General features: G+C 52.7%; 1 protein-coding gene across 1 annotated transcript; it reads right to left on the reverse strand.

The window, feature by feature from the left end:
• Positions 1–11,170: 11,170 nt before the first annotated feature.
• On the reverse strand, positions 11,171–14,252 carry LOC102411164 (tubulin beta-2B chain). Its single transcript, XM_025264976.3, has 4 exons — positions 14,073–14,252; positions 13,220–13,328; positions 12,816–12,926; positions 11,171–12,476 (listed from the first exon to the last, which is right to left on the reverse strand). Exons 1-4 carry the CDS (start codon positions 14,127–14,129, stop codon positions 11,416–11,418), a joined length of 1,338 nt encoding a protein of 445 aa, XP_025120761.1. The 5' UTR covers positions 14,130–14,252; the 3' UTR covers positions 11,171–11,415.
• Positions 14,253–22,070: the final 7,818 nt, after the last annotated feature.

A 22,070-nucleotide genomic window follows, 5' to 3' on the forward strand; every position in this document is an offset into this window, starting at 1 on the left:
CCGGAGCTTGTGGATGGAGGGTGGTGGGGCTTCCCCGGCTCCCAGTTCCTGCTGACCAATCTCTTTGTTGGTTCTGTTTCTCTGGAGGATGCCCGCTAATACACCTGCTGTCTACACAATGTCGCTTTGGTTCCCCTGGCCCTCTCCCTGCTGATCGTGCCCCTCCCAGGACAGACACTGACGCTTCCTGAAGCTCTCTTACAATGTTCTGGGGCCCAGCGAGGTTGCTGGGGCCTCTCAGGGGCTCTCAGGTCTGGACATGCATCTGCTGTTTCTCCTCTCCTGCTGGCACGTAAACTGGTGGAGGGAATGTGGTCAGTTCGCAACTTCCCAGGGCCCAAGACAGAAGCTGGTGTTGATTTCTGACTTGAGAAGCCACCCGGGAGTTCATCAGCTAAGATGCTTTTGGCTGCAAGAAACAGAAGCTCCAGCTGAAAGTAGCTTTCCTATTAAGAGGCTTATTACCTTGTATAACAAGAATATCAGAGCCGCAGTTCTCCAAGTGTGGTCTAGTGAGCCCCGGGAGGTCCCTAAAACCCCTCCAGGGCACTTGCATCATCAAAATCATTCATTCCAAGTGCAGGACAGACCAGCGGATTTTAATGTAATGGAGGAGAAGTCAGCAGTTACTTACAAAAAGTTTATTACAAAAAGGTTCTGTCAATTTTTGACACAGTCACACTTGTTTAAGTCTTTTGCTGCTTCTGTGACAGCCTGGCAGAGCTGAGCGGCTGTGACAGAAACTGCATGGCCTGCAAAGGGGAAAACATTTACTACCTGGCCCTCGGTGCTGTGCTAAGTCATCCCAGTTGTGTCCGACTCTGCGACCCTGTGGACTGTAGCCCCTCAGGCTCCTCTGTCCATGGGGTTTCCCAGGCAAGAATACCGGAGTGGGTGGCCATTTCCTCCTCAAGGGGCTCTCCCCGACCCAAGAATCGAACCTGCATCTGCCTCCTGCACGGGCAGCAGGTCCTTCACCGCTGCTGCCAGCTGGGAAGCCCATCTGGCCCTTTAATAGAGCATAAAACATTTTTGGAGATAATCTTAGATTCTACATCAGAAATAACCTTTGAAGAACTACCAATTATTAAGTTTTTGGTGTATGTCAAAGAAAAATATCCCTAGTTATCTGAGCAGGAGGGTGTGAATGGAGGATTTCAAGAAAAGCGCGAGAAAATAAAATATTTTCCAAAATCCTTTTCCCATGGAAAGAACGGACTTTTCTTTTTCAAAAGCAATTTAATGGCAAAAGTGAAATGGTTACAAAGCTGCCAAATGAGAAAGGATCAGCTGTTCCAGACAGGAGATGAAGCAAGACAGAGCTTGTTTCAGAAGCCGCAGAGCATCTGAACTGCCTTTTCACCTCATCAGCCCGAAGCTGAGGGCTTCCAGGGAGAAGTGGATCTGAGGTCCCGAGCGGGCCCCTCTGGTGTGGGTGGGCTGCCTGCCCCATCCCCACCTCTGCCTGCCCGCGCCCTTGTCCTGACAGCTGGGCTGGACAAGGATGATGCCCGGGCCCCTGGAGCATTTTTAGTCCTCAGCCGTCTCTAACCCGGGCAGGGCAGCCAGGGCGAAGGGCCTGGCAGCAGGGCACCTCCACGGGCATCTCCACAGGCAGGAGTCCCTGCCAGGGGGCGGGGAGCTCACGCCCAAACCCGGCTCAGCAAAAAGGCGTTGACGGCTGACGATGTTTTCCCACACTCGGCACCCAGCCTCTTTCCGTGGAGGCACTTACTGAGCATCTGTTCAGTGAGTGAAGAAAGGGAAGAAAAGCATTATTTAAAAAAATTTTTATATTAAATAAAACTTTTTTTAAAAAAAGGCTGTACCATGCAGCATGCAGGGTCTTAGTTCCTTGACCAGGGCTTGAACTGGTGTCCCCTGCATTGGGAGCACAGAGTCTTAACCACTGGATAGCCAAGGAAGCCCAGAAAAGCATCATTTCGGACAGGCTTCGTGGGCTGGCAGCGAAAACGGTAGACTACGGACCCTCCAGGCCGGGGGCTGTGGGAACTCCGCTCGGGCGTTAGAGGCTCCGCGGCCCCTTGTTTTATCCTGTGTTCACATCTGATGCCGCAAAGAAAACCTTTATCCCGGGCCCTCTGGAGCTAGACCTCAAGCCCACCGACATCGCCCACATGCCTGCCCCTCCCAGGCCAGCGGCTCAGCAGCACATCCCTGGGCGCTGGCTAGAGAGGTCTGACTTCAGGCCCCACCCCAGACAGCCTGAGTCAGAGTCGGCCTTTCCCAAGGTCCCCGGGGCAGAGCAGGGTCTGGTCCCTGTGCTGGGTCATCAGGACGACCCGGGAGGGAAGCTAGCAGCCTGAGACCCCACTGCCTGGGGACAGACTTGCAGCCACATTAACTGGAATCTGGGGTTTTCTCTCCAGACCCCAGTCATTTCACAGGGTGCAGGCTTACACTTTGGGAGAGGTTCCAGAGGGTGTCCACAGCCCCCTCCTCAGTCTCCAAGGAGTCGCCAGCTCCTGCTTGCTGCCCTGGGCACCGGCCATGCCTCCTGAGAGGGGGACGGGGCTTCCCTCAAAGGGTGCTGAGTTCAGGAGGTGCAGTTCTCACCCACTGGTAATGCTACCGGGCGCCGCAGAGCCCAGGCGTTCTTCCAGGGCTGCGTCTGCAGGTGCCCTCGGGGCAGGTGTGAGGCCTGTGCCTACTTCAGGGGCAGCGGTGACCGTCCTGACTCCCAGCCCCTGTGTGCCCCTCCTCTGCTCGGCAGCCTCGCACCGTGCCTGCTGCGGGCGGGCTCCCACGGGGCCGATGTGGGGCTGACGCGGGGTGGGCCTCTCTCACACCATCTTCCTCTGGCTTCAGGGCTCCCTTCCGAGCCCCCGGATCTGCAGGGAGACGTCACAGATGGACCGAGGAGATGCTACTTGTCCCCGGGGATGCCCACACCTCCCACATCTCTTTACAATCTCTAACGTAAGCTTTGCACAGCTGGATGACGGGTTCTACACGAGGAGACAAAAGTTCACTGTTATGAACAGAAGCAAGGCGCACATGCGGTGCTGCCCACAAGGTGGCTCTGGGTGGGGCCAGGCGGATGGCAGCCTCTGCCCTCGCCCCGGGCCAGCACACAGCACCCGCTGGCCTTTCAGGAGGGACGTCCAGACAAAGGGGCATGATGCGAACTGCAGGAGGGAGGAGAGTCAGGAATGTAGACAGCACAGTGCAGCTTTTTCTGCAGAAGGATGGAAAACTACAGTGGGGTGTCTCCCCCGAAGAGAAGGAGCTAGAATCTGCAGCAAGCCCAGCTGTCCTGCCTCCTCCCAGAGACCTGTCAGGATTGCCAGCGGGGAGAGGAAAACAGATCAAGACAAAGGAGATCCAGCTGACGAGGATGGTGAGCAGCGCCCAGCTCCATGAAGGGGGCGCGCTAATTACACAGCCGCCTTTTCCTTAATAACAGCGTGCCTGTTTGAAGAGCTGTTGTTCAAACCAGACCATCATCCTCCTACAAGAACCCTGGTTCTCATTAATATGTGAATCACAGCAGACCTTCCGGTCTGAGGGGATGTGCATGTTGCTGTTCTGTGGAAGCTGGCCTGATTTCAAACCAGGGAGGCAGCGTGACTGTCTCCATAGCATCTGCCTGGGCTGTGTTTGCTTCTCTCCGCCCCGACTCCCAGCCCCACCCCGGCTTGGAAACTCCTTGAAGGCTGGGGTGTGTTCGCTCGTTTGGGTTCTCAGCACGGTGTCATGGATGGGGCAGGTGCCTGATGAATACTTTCTGACGTAAACGGAGAGTGAGCTTGAAGCGTGAAGACTGAGACTTTAGAAGTGACTGGTTCCAGGACCCTTGGAAGGCAGTGGCGGTGGGATCACAGCCCTGAGTCTCTGTCAATCATCTTCCTCTAGAGCCGCCCCCCCCACTCCCGACCCCCTGCCAAAAAACAGGCCAAGAAACTAACCCTGTCAAACTGAAAAGTCAAAACTCCCGCTCACGCACTTCCCTGGGGGTCCGGTGGTCAAGTCTCTGAGCCCCCACTGCAGGGCCATGGGTTCCATCCCTGGTCGGGGACTAAGATCCCACGCGCTACACCACGTGGCCAAAACAAACAAAGAAATCAAACCAAGCTCCGTTTCGGAATCCATAATATGGAATAAGGGATTGACAGCAGCAAAGGAACAAGAAGTCCAGGGTGAAAATGGGGTAGGGAGTGGGACTGAAGCAGACCTCAGCAAGTAAGCTGTTAAAAATTCACTTTGGGAGAGCAGCATGGTGGGGAGCTATAGACGTGCAGCTCTGAGAACTACCCTGGCCTTTCTGTTACTCCTAAGACTGCAGGGAAAGGTGTTTTGCTTTAAAAAGAGCAACAGGAAAAGATCATGATCAAATCCCATACAGAATTATCCATGAAAGTAAGAAGAACTACAATAATGTCTCTGCAGATAATGGAAGTACGGCTAAAAGACAACAGATCCAAATGGGTGAAAACTGCAACCTAAAATTCCAAAATATCTGAAAAAAAAAAAAGGCAAAATATAAGAGACCTGAAAGAAAAATACATTAAAATTAGAAAAACTATAAAATGAGATTTTGTTTTGAGGGGGGCGGGATTTGTGAATAGGTTGAAGGAGGAAACAGAACAGGCTCCATCTTGAAAGCAGGCTCCACCTTGGGCCGGACTGTGGGCTTTGAGCTCTACGTCCAGCATCCATGGAAACCACAAACCAACTGGAAAACCAGGCCCCCAGAAGGAAGAGAGGAATACCCTAATTATCTGTGTAACCGAATAGAATCATACATTCTATTATGCTTATTGGGGTATGACCACAGGCCTATTAATTGTCCACTGTTAACTACCTAGGCTTAAGGCATGTGAATCACGGGTTAACTTTGATTGTATCTTTATTTCTCCTTTGTTCAGACTAGTTTCAGGGAATTTGGGGAGGTGGGTTTGGGCACGAATGCCTAGGGTATATAAGGTTTTCACGGAAACTGGTCTGGGTCCTTGGCTAAGAGGAGACGCTGTGTTGGGCCCGCCGCTGTAATAAACTGCACCCCGCTGTCTGCACTGTCCTTCTGAGTGCATTCGTTTCCCAGAACGCGTGGCTACTACGAGGTGGAAGAAGTAAGAAGAAAGGAAGAGCATAAATGAAGTCCAGACTAAAAGGAATCCAAGAGCAAACACACAGGACAGGTACTGCTGGAGATAATTAGTAGGCAGAAGGGCAAAAAAACCATTTTAATCAAAAGGAAATGAAGGGAGGAATTCTACTTCCAGCCAAGATGGGCCAATAAGAATTAGATTCACCCTCCTGAGTGAAACAAATAAAAAACTGAGTGAGATGCATGAAGCAACGATTCTCAAGGTCCTGGCCACCAGGCGATGAGTGGCCGCCGCTGAGGAAAGGGAAAGGAAGGTAGCGTGTGATGCCCCAGCCAGCCGTTGGGAGGCAGATTCCAGGCTGCAGTGGCGGTGGGGTGGGGGGTGGAGCCCACACAGGGTTTGGGGTCTCTGTGTCAGAGCAAGACATCAGGACTCAGAGGGCCCAAGTCGGGCTGAGGGAGGGACAGGGCAGACAACGGAAGAGGGAGGGGCTTCACAGAGCATCCTCTCGGGTCCTTGGCTGAACTACATGCCCAGACAAGTCAGAAACTGCTGCTCAGCACTGTCGCTTTACCACAGCGACACTGTGGTAAAAGTCAAGGAAAAGGACAGAAGCTACTGCTTGAGAACAGGAGCGGACTTCCCTGCTGGCCCGGCGGTTAAAAGCCCGCCCGCCAGCGCAGGGCCCACGGCTTTGACCCCTGGTCTGGGAAGCTCCCACGGGCAGAGGGGCAGCTAAGCCTGTGCCCCACATCTGCTGAGCCTGAGCTCTGGAGCCCGTGAGACACAACTGCTGAAGGCCACGTACCCAGAACCTACGCTGCGACAAGAGAAGCCACTGTGATGAGAAGCCTGCGAACCTCAACGGAGAAGAACCCCACAGGCCACAACTAGAGAAAGCCCGTGCGCAGCCACGAAGACCCGGCACACCCAAAATAAGCAAGTGCATAAATATTTTTAAAAAGAACAGAGGGAAACTACTGCAAAGCAGGAGACCAAACAAGCCCCAGAGCTCACCCGGGCCTGGGGACGACCCGCGTTCCTGTTAGATAGAACGGAAGCACTCCTCATGCACAGGCATGGCTGTGATGTGGGCTCAGTCGTGTCCAACTCTCTGTGACCCCGTGGACTGTAGCCTGCCAGGCTGCTCTGTCCGTGGGATTCTCCAGGCAAGAGTACTGGAGTGGGTTGCCATGCCCTCCTCCAGGGGATTTTCCCAATCCAGGGGTGGAACCCGGCTCTCCTGCATTGGCAGGTGGGTTCTTGACCTTACTGGGGTGAGATTATCCCTGGGTCAAAGACTAACTTTGGACTCACCCTAGTAAAGCCGAGAAGCACGTTTCAAAAGGTCCTTCTAGTTCCGAGTAATGTCACTGTGGGCCAGAACAAGGTCCTACGACATTTAAAGGACTGTAACAAAATGGATAGTCAGCAACATAAAACTTGCAATGTCTGGCCAAAGATACAAAAAAGGGACTGCCCTGGTGGTCCAGTGGAGAGGACTTCATCTTCCAATGCAGGGCGTGCGGGTTCAATCCCTGGTGAGGGAGCTATAAAGATTTTTTTTTAATGGTCCACATCAAAAAAAAAAAAAAATCTTAAGAAAATAAGATACAAAGAAGTAGGAGAATATGATTCACAACCATTGTGATTGTTCAGTTGCTAAGTCATGTCCAACTCTTTGCGACCCCACGGACTGCAGCACACCAGGCTTCCCTATCCTTCACTGTCTCCCGGAGTTTGCTCAAATTCATGTCCTTGAAAAAGATCAATTATAGCCATAGACCTGGAAATGACAGACAAGGGTTGTAAAGTGGCCAGTACATGATCTATACATTCAAGAAATTAGAGGAAAGCATGACGTGAAAAGGAGAGAATGGAAAATTTTCAGAAGACACAAACAGAGCTGCTAAAAATTAAATACATTGCTATAACATCTTAGATGAAAAATACTTGTATAAGAATAACAGCAGCTTAGACACTGCAGAGGACAGTGAACTGAAGGTGGGGCAGTTAAAAGCCGAGGCCCAGAGAAAAGACTGAAAAGTCAAGAAGTCTAAAATGCACATAATTGGAATCCCAGAATAAAATGGGGAGGATAGAAATATAATTGAATAAATTATGGTGGAAATCTTTATGAATTTGATGAAACTATAAGTTCAAAGCCAAGTAGAACAAAAAAAGAGGAAACTACCCCAAGGGACATCAGATTAAAACAGGAAAACAGTGATTATCTTGAGCAGATCATATTAAAAGTAGTTGGACAGAAAAAACATAGAGGGAGACGAAGCTGATAAGTACTGATGATGTCTCATATAGCGTAAGTCAGGGAACCAGAGAATTATGTCTTTAAAGTGCTGACAGAAAACAAGTTGTCCACTGAGAATTCCATATCCAAGAAAATACCTTTCAAAAATGAGGCAAAATACTTTTTTCAGCCAAACAAAAGCTGAGAGATTTATGGCCAGCAGATCTGCGCTATAAGAAATGTTAAAGGAAGTTTTTCAGGCAGAAGGAAAAGTGATCCACCCCAAAAGAGGGAAGTAGCCTGAATTGGTAAACATTGTGGATAAATCTGGTTTTATTAATCTCTTTAAATTGTAATTGTTTAAAGCCAAGGCTTGACTCTTCCTGTCTTAGCCCCTGAAGGCTGTCCCTTCTCAGCGGTACCCCAGGGTCTCAGCTGCACGTGGAGGTGGCCACCCCCCAGCTTCCCCGCCCCGCTGGCTCTCCAGCCCACTACTGACTTGCTTCCCTGGCCTCTACCAGTGTCTTCCTGGGCAGGCGAGCAAGCCTTAGGAAAAGCATGAACGGTGGTGGAGATGGAGAGCAAAAGCCTCTGAGAAATAAAGGAACAAGTGAGTCTGTTTTCAAGTGAATGTCTGAACATTCAAGTGAATATCAAGCATTCATGTCTGATAAAAGCATGACCTTGTAAGAGAATTTCCCTTACACACTGGAAAGAAACAGCAGATAGTAGTTGTCAAGTTCTGTTCTGCAGGACATGAGTCACAGCTAAAATGGGTGAGTGTAAAAGGATACTCATGAACTTCCCACTCATTTTCACAAGAAGGACCCCCAGTGGAAAATTCTTGCAACCGGAATTGCATTAGGACTCGCATGTGGTGATTTAACCCGGAGATTCCGCACAGTCTGACTACGACCCCAGCAGAGACAGAACGCTCCAGGCCGGCTGGCAGGGTGTGGACCCAGGGTAGCTTTGGGTTTTTCCTTGAAACCAGGATGCGTCTCTTTCTGGTCTTCACAATCCTCGTGTGGCCTTGTAACAATGGGCCTGAGAGGTGCTCTTCAGGTGGGAAAAAGATAAGAGGCCAAAATCTGATTTGCACAGAGCGTCCTGTGAATTGAGACAAAGTTCTCTGGCCCTCCATCTCCTTAGTTACAAGATGAGGAGGTCTGACTAGCTGACCTCTTCAGGTTACTTTTAGTTCAAGTTCCTATCAGTGACGAAATGGGAGCTCGTCTCTGGTCATCTCTGGGGCCGATGCAGAGATGCAGGAAATCTGCAGCATGCTGGGGTTCCCATTCCTTCTCAGACTCCTGGGGTGACTCCAGCCCCCCATCCCTAACCACAGCTTCTGAATCCACATCGTATCTCAGCGGGTCTTGTCATTCAGGTCCCACGCCTGCCCAGAAGTGAATGTCCTCCTGCTGGAATCTCGGGGTCGGGGGGAGGGATGGAATAATTCCTTTGTGGAAATGGTGTTGGAAACACATACCATCCCCCTACTAACAAATCCCATCACACAACACTAACGTGACAAAGGAACCAGCAGCTTCAGGTGTCTGGTAACCCAGGCTCCCAGGCGTTAGTCCACGTGTCCCTACTTCCCAAGGCTTCTCCTAAGCAGCATTTCCAGCCCCTTTACACTGCTGGGCTTTTACAGCCTCGCCCTGGAGTGTCAGCTTGACGCTCAGTCTGGCACCCCCGTTGTAATCACGCTGAAGTGAGCCCTCGCGGTGCCCACGCAGGTTTGCTGACAGGCTAGCAGCCCGCCTGCTGGGCGCCGCCTGTCCACTGCTTTCTCCCAAGTGGAAGGAGAAGCAGGGCTCTTCCAGCGTGCCGAGGGACACCGGCAGGATCCCCCCCCCGCCCACCTCCGGAGCTCTGCATGCTGTGTCTGACCAGCTGCGGGAAGGCCTGCCCAAGGGCAGGCCTGGGCGCCCTGGCAGCTGCCCAAGTGCTCCGGGCGCTTCGGTCCAACGTTCCCCTTCGGTGAGATTGGTAGAGGCTTTCCACCAGCTCAGCAGGAAAGGCACCTGCCAGTTCACTGTTAAATGTAGAAAATGAAAGCAGAAGCCACTGGTTCCTCACCTGTTTGACAATCCTCAGCACCGGTCTGGGTTTTAGGATGTGTAATATCATCAAGTGAACGGCTGCTCATTTCCATGGTGGGGGGGGCATCTGGTAAACGAACTTATTTCCACACTACTTAGAAAGACACTGCTCACACCTTTTCTTTGAAACTGTCTCCATGCTTCAGCCTCTTTAATCTGTGAACCCTTTATCCACCCTCATCTTTCTCCTCATCCTCGTGCCCCTCCCCTTCCTCCTTTTTCTTTAAACACACACACACACACACACACACACACACACACACACACACGTAGGAGTAGAACCAAGTAGAATCAAATAAATACAGGGTCAGATTTAAAGTAATATTTCCTCTAATTTTCAGTTTGTCTGAAAATTAGAAAAAAATCATAAATCTAGTTTCCTTGGTGTTTTTTTTTCTTCCTGAAGTGGTATGTAAATGTTTTGCACATTCATTTACTTATTCTCCACTCCTCTTCCCAAAATATGAAACTATCTAGCCCAGCTTAATTGACTCTGCCTTAAGGCAGAGCATTGGCACCTTTCTGACAAAGTATAATTGATCCCATAGAACCATATAATCATAACTGAAAAATCACATGTTAAAAACCCACAGCTTCTTTAATGACTGAGGGAACGTCTAGAGGCAGGCTTGGGTTCAAATTCCAAACCAGCATGGTAAGACCACAACAAACTGAGCATTGCAGTGGCCTACCTATTTAAAGTAAAATTCTCCAATAATCCAGAATTTATAATTTCATATAAATTGAAAGGTAGTTAACATGTATAAACATAACTGCTGAAAGGAAAAGTTGCTTGAGAATGTTACTGTATTAATGATGTGTAAATCTATGGCTATACCTAAGTACAGGGGATTTCATTAACTTCAAGTGGCACAGTATCATATACCCTTTGACACAAAATTCCACTTAGGGAAATTCACACAAAAGTATTCATTAAGGCACTATAAGATAGAAGTCTTAACAACACGCATGTGTGGGAGTTGGTTAAATAAAATACAGCACAGCTATAGAATGGAGACTATGCATCCTTTAAAGGAGGCAGATATCTATATTTTAAAGATACACTGTTTACTGAAAAAACAGGCAGAGAACAGTATTAGTATCATAAGGTGTGAAGAAAGAAAACGGGGACTAACCTGCATAGGTGTGAAGACACAATACCTCTGCAAGGACGCAAGAAGCAGAACAATAGAACGCCTGCCCTCCGGGGTAGGGAAGGGCGCAAGAGGCAGGACTGAAGACAGGCGGACTTTCCACTCTGTGCTCGGAATGTTATGCCTGTGCGTACAGTAACAATTCCAAGTTTTTCTTTTTTTTTTTTTTTGTAGGAAATAAAGGTAGAGTAGGATTTCTCCATGAGAAGAGTCAGTGTGCTTTCAAGCAGGCATCTCTCAGCTAATAAAATATTTACTTAAAAGCATCTTAAGGGAATTCCCTGTCCACTTCCACTTGGGCAGTGGGACAGGGTTCCACCCCTGCTGGGGGAATTCCCCACTAGCCCCACCTCGCAGCCAATAAAAGAAAAAGGGATCTTAAAAGTCGGATTCATTGCCCTTCCTAAATTGGTTGGTTTGATTTTATGCCTGTGGTTGGTTTGATTTTATCCTTCTGAAGCTGAAGAGTAAATTCATCTGAGCATTTACCCATCCCTTCGCTTGCTGAAGGAAGGACTCAGTAGAATGTGTTCTGAAAGTGACATTTAAATTGATAATAAAGAGGAGACAGGAAAGAGGACACCGTTAGGACACAAACGTTTATGTGATTTTCTCCATTACAACAGTAGTTCAGAAAGATCTCAAACGTTACATGGATGTCATCAATGTTACAAAAAGAAAAAAAAGGGACAGGCAACAGTGAAGAGCACCAGAGAGCCCCAGCGCCCGCCGCCAGTGAGCCCAGGCCGTGCTTGTCTGCTTCCGCGAGCCCCCCTCCCCGCGTCTCCTCCCGGCCTCCCTACCCGGCCTCCGCTCCGCCTCCAGCCGGCTCAGGCCTCGTCCTCGCCCTCCTCCTCCTCGAACTCGCCCTGCTCGTCGGCCGTGGCGTCCTGGTACTGCTGGTACTCGGACACCAGGTCGTTCATGTTGCTCTCGGCCTCGGTGAACTCCATCTCGTCCATGCCCTCGCCCGTGTACCAGTGCAGGAAGGCCTTGCGCCGGAACATGGCCGTGAACTGCTCCGAGATGCGCTTGAACAGCTCCTGGATGGCCGTGCTGTTGCCGATGAACGTGGCCGACATCTTCAGGCCGCGGGGCGGGATGTCGCACACGGCCGTCTTCACGTTGTTGGGGATCCACTCCACGAAGTAGCTGCTGTTCTTGTTCTGCACGTTGAGCATCTGCTCGTCCACCTCCTTCATGGACATGCGGCCCCGGAAGATGGCGGCCACGGTCAGGTAGCGGCCGTGGCGCGGGTCGCACGCGGCCATCATGTTCTTGGAGTCGAACATCTGCTGGGTCAGCTCGGGCACCGTCAGCGCCCGGTACTGCTGGCTGCCCCGGCTGGTGAGCGGCGCGAAGCCGGGCATGAAGAAGTGCAGGCGCGGGAAGGGCACCATGTTCACGGCCAGCTTGCGCAGGTCGGCGTTGAGCTGGCCCGGGAAGCGCAGGCAGGTGGTGACCCCGCTCATGGTGGCCGACACCAGGTGGTTCAGGTCCCCGTAGGTGGGGGTGGTCAGTTTCAGGGTGCGGAAGCAGATGTCATACAGCGCCTCGTTGTCGATGCAGTAGGTCTCGTCCGTGTTCTCCACCAGCTGGTGCACGGATAGGGTGGCGTTGTAGGGCTCCACCACCGTGTCGGACACCTTGGGCGAGGGCATGACGCTGAAGGTGTTCATGATGCGGTCGGGGTACTCCTCGCGGATCTTACTAATGAGAAGGGTCCCCATCCCAGACCCCGTGCCGCCCCCCAGCGAGTGGGTCAGCTGGAAGCCCTGCAGACAGTCACAGCTCTCGGACTCCTTCCTGACCACATCCAGGACCGAGTCCACCAGCTCGGCGCCCTCTGTGTAGTGGCCCTTGGCCCAGTTGTTCCCGGCACCGCTCTGGCCTGCCAGAGGGAGAGAGTCTTCATAAGTCACTGATGATTGCATTAAATTCTTTTTCACCTTAAACCCTTTAACAGAGCTCAGTGAGTCAGAGTTCAGATAAGATTTCAGGTTATCATTAAAATGACCAAACATTAAAATATTTGGTCATGGACATAATTATAAATAAGGAAGGTTAGGGACCTGGCTATTAGAGGTTGAAAGACCTTTTGTTTTAGGTTATATATTAAGACAAAATGAGCACACAGCTCCCTACTTTCTCTAGGGCGGTCACACCCCTCCACCTTGAGCTGTCCACCATAAGTTTAGCTCCCAGGCTATCAGCCATGCCAGTCACTCACCAAACACGAAGTTGTCAGGCCTGAAGATCTGGCCAAAGGGTCCAGACCTGACGGAGTCCATGGTGCCCGGCTCCAGGTCCACCAGGATGGCCCGAGGCACATACTTGTTACCTGAGGGGACACAGCAGGACTCAGACCTGCGGGCAGAGATCTCAGAAGAGGGGCCCCTGGTACCAGCTTCCTTCCTTGCAGAGCTGCTTGTATCCCCAACAAAGGACACAGGACGGGATTCTCACAAGATTCTCAAAGGACCACTCACACCCCCACCACCTCAGTTCCCCCCATCCTCCAAAAAAAAAAAAAAAAAAAAACTCAGGGAAAAATAGGAATCCTACATCCGCGAAACCACCCTGCCACTTCTGGGGTCAGACCCTTGGGGAGGCGGGCGGGGTAAAGGCGATTACCGGTGGCCTCATTGTAGTACACATTGATTCTCTCCAGCTGCAAGTCACTGTCTCCGTGGTAACTGCCAGTGGGGTCGATGCCATGCTCATCACTGATGACTTCCCAAAACTAAGACACAGAAAAACCTGCATTAGGCCACGCCCCACCGCCAAGAGGCCCGCGACACACAATGAAAAACTCGGTTCCGACAGCCCAGCGTCTCCGCAGCTTTAGGGCAGTCAGACCCGCACAGCGGCAGAGCTTGAATTTTGCAGGGTCACCGAGTTGAAACTGGGCGTTTCCTGGGCGAACAGCTGCTCGAGGCGGGAGGCGGGGGTCTCGGTCTCGGGGAGGGGAGGGACTAGCAACTGGACGGCGGGCGCGTGGGGCGCCCAGCGGCGCGGGGAGGGGGGGAGGGGGGAGGCGGGAAGGGGTCGGGGACCTGAGGGGCTGAAGGAGGGGGGTGGTTAGATTCAAGGCATGTCCGGGGACCACGAGATGCTCGTCCTCCGCCCCTCCCCCCGCCACTCGACTGGAGTTCGAGCGAGTGAAACCGATTCTCCCGGAGTCCGGGCCCCGCCCGCAAAGTGGCGCACAGCCGCGGACACCCCGAGCGCGCTCCGGGCCAGCGTGCGAGGTTTAGAGAAGGGAGGGGCGGCCGGGGACCTAGGGGCCAGACGAGCCACAGCATCAAGCTGCGGAGTTGCCCCCACTCCCGCTGAAAGTCACGCCCGGCTCCGCAGTACAGAGCCGCGGGAAGGTCTGCGCTTGCGGAGCCGCAGGCCCGCTCAGGACGACGTTCGCGCCCGGAACCCCGAGGGGCGTCAGGCTGGGCCCCGTCCTCCCCCGACCCCGCCCGCGCGCCGCGCCCACCTTGGCGCCGATCTGGTTGCCGCACTGGCCCGCCTGGATGTGCACGATCTCGCGCATGGTGCCGGCTCGCTTCTTCTGGCCCGGGTCGGCGTCTGGTCTGTCTGTCGGTCCCCCTGCACACCCACTGCGGGGTCACCGGGAACGCGCTCGGGAACCAGCCGGCTGAGAGCGCCGGCCCCGCGGGTTCGGCCTTTTATACGAGGAGGGTGGGGCGGCCCGCGCAGGCCGCGCCCCCAGCCCGAGCCCCCCAGTCCCCTTCGCGCTAGCGCTCTCCAGGCCCCGCTGACGTAATGCTCCGGGCCCCAGGGACCGTCCAGGGGGCTGGACCACGGGCCCGCGGCCAATCGGCAGAGGCTTGCGGGCCGGGCTCGGCCTGGGGCCGCGGGGAGCCGGGTGGGGGGCGTGCGCATTGTCTAGGACCTGGGAGGGGGGAGGGTTGTGGAAAAGCTGGGCACCGAGAACTGGGGGTGGGTGAAGGAACCGAGGGCGGGAGGGTGGAGACGCGAGGGTGACCAGCATGGAAGGCCGGGTGTGGGGGGAGAGCGGGCACCGGGTGGGTGGGGGTGGCAGGCTGGAACAGGTGGAGGGGCTGCCAGGTGCTCCGGAAAGGAGCGCGCTGTGCTGGGGCGCCGGCCGGTGGTAGCGACGGTGGCCTGGGTTTCGCTACCACCGCTGACAGCGGCGCCTCTCCCACCCTCGGCCAGAGCCCCCTGAGCCACCATCCCCGGGGAGACGGCTGCCCCTTTCCCCAGTCCAACGGCGGTGCGGCGGCCGAACCTCGGCCCCGGGAGGACGTCCTTGTGACAGCTTGTTGGGGCCGAAGGGCCCTGACCCTAGACACTTAAGGCCCAAGGGCCCCAGGGTGCCCTCCGCCCCGCCCCCAGGATACGTGCGTCCCCTCTTTTGTCTCCGCCAAGGGCCGCTTGCTCCCTTTCTCTGTGTCTGCGGCATCCGGGGGGACCGGGCCACCTCGGTGCCTCCACCGCCCTGCCCGACCCTGTCCAAGAGTCCACAGCTCCCCGGCTGGTACCCAGGACCCCTCCTCCCCGCGGCTTTTGTTCCTTGGGAGCCTGTGGGGTGGGTGTGGCTGGCTGGCCGCGCAGGGTGGACGGTCCAGCGATCAGAAGAGGGTGGGGTTCGGAGGCGGGGCTGCGGCAGAACAAAGAGCTGGAAAACGCGTGGGCCACCTCCCACGACCGAGCGTTTGACAGTCACACTGGGTTCCGTTCATCTTTTGTCCACTAAGGGGACGGGTCCCCAGGGAGATCGCCCCCTGCCCCACCGCTGACATTCTCATCATCCATCAGGCGCCGGAAGCCGAGGCGGCCACGAGGTCCCCAATCTTGGTGCTGCCGATGAGGGCGAGGGGCCCGCCTGGAGACTGCAGCACGGGCGGGCGGGGGCCGCCCGCGACCCTGACGGTCCACGGCGAGAGTGCGTGGACGCGGCCCCGACACGCCTTCAAACCTACAATTTCTAGGGAGTCCAAGAAGGAGCAGATCTCTTTGTTACTTTTCGTGTGTATATGTGTGTGTGTGTGTGTGTGTGTGTGTGTGTGTGTGTGTGTGTGTAAGAGAGAGCGCGCTGGAACCTGGTCCCCGCAATTCCGTGGGCGAAGCTTCCTGTCCCCCACCCCGACCCTTGACGGGTCGTCTGCAAGGTGACGTGACCCCTTTTCATCCTCAGGCCAGAGGGGTCGAATGACCCGGGTTCCCCCTGCGGAGCGCAGCCAGCAGCTGTCGAGTGAGACCCGCCCCCCCCCCCGCCCCCCAAGTAAGAGCAAGCTGTCATCGCCTCCCTTCCCGCTGCGGGCGGAAGGGGGGCTTTCAGCCCAATTCCAGCGCACAAAGAGAGACAGAGAGAACAAAAGCTAGGCGCCCCCAGACACCCCCAGCTCGGGATGGCGGTCCCCAGGCGCGGCTGCCGGAGTCCGGGTGGGGAGGGGCCGGCCGAGGAGCAGAGCGGCAGAAGGTCGCCCACGTGCCCGCTTGCGGGGCTCCAAGGACCGAGTCCTGACCCCGAGTTAGCGCTAGTCCTCTCCTGCAGATGCAAAAGCGTCCAGGGAAAAGGATGCCCCAGGTCACGCCCCAAGTCAGAGTCGGCTCAGGCCCAGCCCTCAGGAAAGGGATCGCGGCCAGGCAGAAAGGGCTGTGTTGGACCCGGGGTGACGGCTCAGGCGGGACCGAACCGCGCGGGAAGGAGGCAAGCGAGGGCCACACCCGCGCAGCCAGAGCAGAAGCGCCGGCTCGCTTCCAGCCGGCCGGGGCAGAGTGCCGCCGCCCGCCGGGATCCGCCCCACGCCCCGCGGCTGAGCCCGGTCGGCCCCTGTCTCACGGCCAGGTCTCCGCGGAGGGCCCTGGGTGGACACTCGTGTCCAAGAAGATATGGGGAAAACGCCCTTTCCCCGGGCTTTCTCTCAGGAACGGGGCTTAGGACGGGGTGAGGCTGGAACTCGTCCTTCGGAAAGCCCGATGCCCTCAGGGACGCAGCATTTTAGGCCCCAGAACCGCTTTCCTCTCCTTCCGTTTGCCGGGCACCGTCCCGCGCCCCCGCCTCCACTGAGCTGCCAGCCTCGTTGGCCGCTGCACGCCCCCTCCTCAATTTGGAAGCACGATACTGCATATCTTAATTTTCACAAGGAGCTGGTTTTGCGTGGCAAGGGTGAGTCTTGAAGCCAGCCCGCCCTCCCCTGAAGTTTTCAGTTTGTCTACCAACCCTTGTCACCCTTATTGGGGTAGCTGCCAGAGAAGAGGCTGGCGAGGGGCTTTCAAACCAAAAAAAAAAAAAAAAAAAAATTCATCTCAGTTCCCTCTCCCAACATCACAGCGTTTCTTTTTGCCTGTTTATTACACACAATTCCTCTCCATCTAGGTCACTGTGTATCAGACGTGAAGGTGTTAGAGCAATATATTTTACCGTCCTTTACATGCTATTAATTTAAATAATGCATTAACATTTCTAAATTGTCCCCTCCCTCGACCATTGTAGAAATAACACTGTAAAATAAAATCCAACCTTTATTTTATGCATAACATTCTGTGGCCGAGGCGAGTAAGATACCCCTTAAGCTACTAAAATTCTATTTGCTCTCACACTTTTCAGAGTATTTTCAAGGACAAATTCTCAAGTGATTTTGCATTCATCTGTAACACAGAGAGTCATTGTGTTAATCAACTGAAGAAGTCTGATTGGGGTGGGGCATTGCATAGTCGAATGAGTAGTGAATCATTACAGCATTATTTTCTTAAACCAAGGTGTGTGCTTTTGCATAGACTGAAATTGCAAAGCTTAGAGCTTTCCGGTTTTCCCACTGCCTGCCTGCATTCACTACTTAACACCCAGCTCGCGGCGCGGGTAGCCTGACAGACGACTCTGCAGTCGAGATGCCCGCGGTTTCCTGGGCAACCGACACTTAGCCAATGAATGAAGAGGAATTGAAAGAAAGCGACTGCAAATCCATCATTATTTCCTTTTTCCACTCGTCTCAATGCGCTCCAGCTAGACATATTGGAAAGCTACCAGCCCTAACATTTACGTAAAGGAGTCAATGGCCACAGAACCCGGACTAGGAAGGGGTCCAGCCATTCACTGTGACTGGGGGTGGGAGGCTCCTGGGACCTGCCAGGACGGGGGCTTTCTCGGCTGTCACTGCCCCTGTGGATTGCCCCCTTTCCTCCCCTCATGGGAAGCCACCGCTCCCGCAGGGCTGCCCCAGGCCCTCTAATCAAAGGGCCGGGTGGGAGGCTCGGAGCCTGTCTTCCGCGGCCGTGGGGCCCTGAGGGAGCAGTTGGCCCAGGTAACAAAGGATGGGACCGAGCCGGACGATGCTGAGGCCGGGAGTGCGGGTGGGGGAGGGGGCGGCGACCTTTCCTTTTGTTCCTCCTTCAAGCCGGCGGTTTTCCCATGACCGGCCTCGGAACTGGAGTGAAAGTGGCCTCAGGCCAGCCTGAGAGCGCTGGGCTCTTCGCGCAGAGCGTTGCCTTCTTTGTCCTGCAGGTCGGCAGAGGGAGTCCACGAACTCCGGACCCCCCCGCGCCCTTTTATGCACGTCCCCTCCCCCACACCGTCGGAGCCCCTAAGATTCGCGGGCTGGGGGAGGGCAGGCCAGAGGATGCGGACTCTGTGAATCCTTGGTGAAGCACAGCTCGTGACCGAGCCAGATTGTGCGGAAAAGGCAAGCAGAGAAATATTCAAGGTAGAAAATACCCTTGAATGGGAGCCTTCCGGAATACTAAGACCGGCAGGTGCAATCCATGAAGTCACAAAGGTAGAAATAAATTTATGAAATGAATGCTACACTCAGGAATGTATGGGGGTGAATTTTAAGCTTCATTGCGGTCGCTGTAGTAGTGTGATATTAATGTGATTCCGCGGCTGCCCCCTCCCAGTAGAAACGGGTCCTCCAGCCACTGGGCACATGGAGATCCAGGCAGCTCACCACTTCTCTTCTAGATCTGCCCAGACCTTTGCCTGACACTTAAATAAAATTAAAACCTGTGTATTCAGATAGACAGAGGCACACAAGTCCACAGAGTGTTTGTGACTGTCTACCCTTTGCCTCTGGCATTTAGATGTCTGGTCACCATTAACCATTAACCTGGTCACTGATGTCTTCACCGCAGAAGCAGGTCACCCTCTGAGCAGGGACTCTTGGCTTGACCTGCCCAGCCTTCTTGTCACTGGCCGCTGCACATTCAAGGTCCATTTTCAAGAAAATAATTCCTTAAGAGAACCTCGGGGAGAATTTCACTCTTCCCAAGTAATCTCTAGAGAGACAATTTATCAAGACATTTGGTTTCTCACATATACTCAAAAGAACTGAAAGAATTTTGTAGAGATCTTTGCACACTCAGGTCCACAGCGGCATTATTCACAATAGCCCAAAGTGGAAGCAACCTGAGTGTCCAGTGATAGACGGATGTATTAACACATCCATCCACATGTGTGGTCCACACACACGCATGGAGTACTATTCAGCCTTTAAAAGGAAGGATGTTTTGACACCAGCTGGAACGCGGACGAACCTTGAGGATACTGTACTTGGTGAAATAAGCCCGTGGTAAGAAGACAAAAATTGTATGATATAACATACCAGGCACCGAGAGCAGTCAAGTTTGCTGAGGCAGAGAGGGTGAGGGGGCTGCCCAGGGCCTAGGGGAGGGGGATGGGGAGCAAGTATTTATTGAGGACAGACTTTCAGTTTTGCAAGATGAAAAGAGCCCCGGAGAGGCCTGCGGCGGTGGCTGTACCGCAGTGTGAATGTGCTTAATGCCAATGAGATGCGATTGTAAAAACGATCGAGAGCGCAGATTTCATGTTTGTGTGCATTTTACCACAATTAAAAATAGTTTATTACTCTCTGTGAAATATATAGAGGCATTTTTTTGTCTTGATGCTAATATGGTGCCCCAAGTTTCTCAGTGGTGGATAGATAGATAGATAGGTGATAGGCACAGAGACAGTAGACAGATATTTTAAATACTAATGTCAATTTCATCATTTATTGTGCCTTACTCTGCACCAAAGGGTCAGAGGCATCTCAACACTGATTGGCTGATGGCTCTCCTTGTTCTTACATCTCCACCAATGCCCTGTGGTTCAGTCTCTGGTCCAAATTCTTAGCACAGCACTGAGGCCACTCCAACCCAGGAGGTCTACCTTCCCAGTGTTACCCGCCCCTTTCTGCCTCCACAGTGCTTCCCAGGAGACTTGAACCTGCCCACCCAGCTCCTTTTCAGGATGTGTTCTCCAGTCTCTGAGTCTCCGTCTGCTCCATTGACTGGAGAAGCCTCTCCTCTTCTTTACTGGTGACATTTCCATGGTTCTTCCTGCTGCAATGCAACTGCCTGTGACCCTCCCCACCCCCACCCCAGCAGGTCACCTGGAACAATGAGCTGGTGATGCTCTGCTCCCAGAGGCTTCTTCTCTGGTTAGCGTCGGGCTTACATTTATTACCTAAAAGCAGTGATCATCCCACTTGTTCATTGTACACCTCTACCCATTAAAAAAAAGAGTTGAGGATACACGCCCAGTATGTACTCAGTCGTTTCAGTCGTGTCCGACTCTTTGTTAACCTATGGACTGTAGCCCATCAGGCTCCTCTGTCTGTTGGGATTTCCCAGGCAAGAATACTGAAGTGGGTAGCCATTCCCTTCTGCAGGAGATCTTCCTGACCCAGGAATCAAACCTGCACCTTTTATGTCTCCTGCGTTGGGAGGCAGATTCTTTACCGCTAGAACCATCTGGGAAGCCCCACCTGGGAAGCCCCACAACCCCAACATATTTATTATTTATTTATGCCCAAGGTATTTATCCATAAATTGTATACATTTATTTTTACAAGCCAGTGTCTCGAGGTACCATATTATCCTGAGTGACATCAGAAGGTAGTCAACATTTCAAATACACCATTGTCTAACTTCTAATTTTATTTTGGCCAACTCATGGGCTACTCATGGTTTTCTTACCTGTCAATGGGCTTGACTAAGAGCTTGTGGAAGGAGTAGAGTCTAAGCTCTGCCATCTCCTTATTTTTCATGTGTTTGCATCACTAATATCTTCACTTTGCAGTTTCTTTTCTGTAGTGTTTTAAGCCCAGCTGTGAGGATCAGTGGAGCAAAATCTAGATAACGTGGTGGCCAACCCGCCAACCCTTCCTCCTCTCCAGGGAATGACTCACAACAGGTGGCCACAACGCACAGTATCCTGTGAGGCCCCAGCATCACTGGGAACATTAACTATTTAAAACATCAACTATTATATTAATTTCTTAATTTTTATGGTAGGGCTTCCCCTGTGGCCCAGTGGTAAAGAATCCACCTGCAATGCAGGAGCCACAGGAGATGCAGGTTCGATCCCGGGGAAGGGCATGGCAACCCACTCGAGGATTCTTGTCTGGAGAATCCCGTGGATGGAGGAGCTATAGGAAATAAGTATAAATATGAATTCTCACAGTTTCTTCCCACACTGCAATGGCTGCTTTGCCGGCCCCACCTCCAGACTAGATTTCTGCGTGAGGATGGGGTTCATTCCATTGAGGCCTCTGTTTCCTGCTGGTTTTTGACCCCTTGATGGCAGGAACCATGTCTTATTAGCCTTTATATCTCCCACATTGCTGGAAATTAAGTGCAGGCAAACAATAAATATTCCTCTAGTAAATAAAATGTCTCGAATATACAGCAACCAGAGAACCGAGCTATTTCCAACACACGCAGAAGAAGCAGGTCAGAAACAGAAAGAGACCAGGTCACTTATAAAGGTGGAAAAAAACCAGTTATCCAGACGTTCATAAGCAACAGTCAATGCTAGAACATGATAGAACAATTCCTATACAATTTTTGAGGAAAATATGCCTTAATATTTGCATGCCCAGTTACATTTGCTTTTAATTTTAAAGGTAATAGGTATTATAAAAGAACTGAGGAAATGTAGCTTCTGCGAGTCATTTTGGAAAGAAAAAAAGAAAGAGAGTCTCAGAGAATGTAGAGCTAGATCTTGGAAAGGTTGGCTGTTTGACAGCACGTGACCTAAAGATAAAGGTCCCTCTGAACACAGCCCAGAGACAGACACAGAGTCCTTCAGCTGCTCCTTCGTGAAGGATGCTGGAAATGCTTTTCTAAGACGCTGGCCAAGGACCTGAGGCTGCCAGATCGTCATCAAGTTCCCTGAAATTGGAATTATTACCTCCTTACAGGGAATTGGTTGTTTGCCAGTTTATTCTGGAAGCTTCTCTGCTACAAAGAGTAGAAGATTTCAAATGATGGAACAACAGATGCACAGATGTTTAAAGATGTCCCGTGAAAATATAAAATTCTCAACAAACAGTAAGATTTCAGGCAGAAGTCAAAGCAACAAAGGCAATGTTAGAAGTCAGGATGCAAAGGAAGCGTGTGCCTGAGGAGGTGAGTGGGCTTCAAGACACACTGTCGGGGGCTTGAAGAGAGGAGCCAGAATGCAGTAGAAAATCCGCTTCTTTCTTTGATGACGAAGGATAAATGC

Source organism: Bubalus bubalis, chromosome 2 (genome assembly GCF_019923935.1).
Source record: "Bubalus bubalis isolate 160015118507 breed Murrah chromosome 2, NDDB_SH_1, whole genome shotgun sequence".
NCBI classification, from domain to species: domain Eukaryota; kingdom Metazoa; phylum Chordata; class Mammalia; order Artiodactyla; family Bovidae; genus Bubalus; species Bubalus bubalis.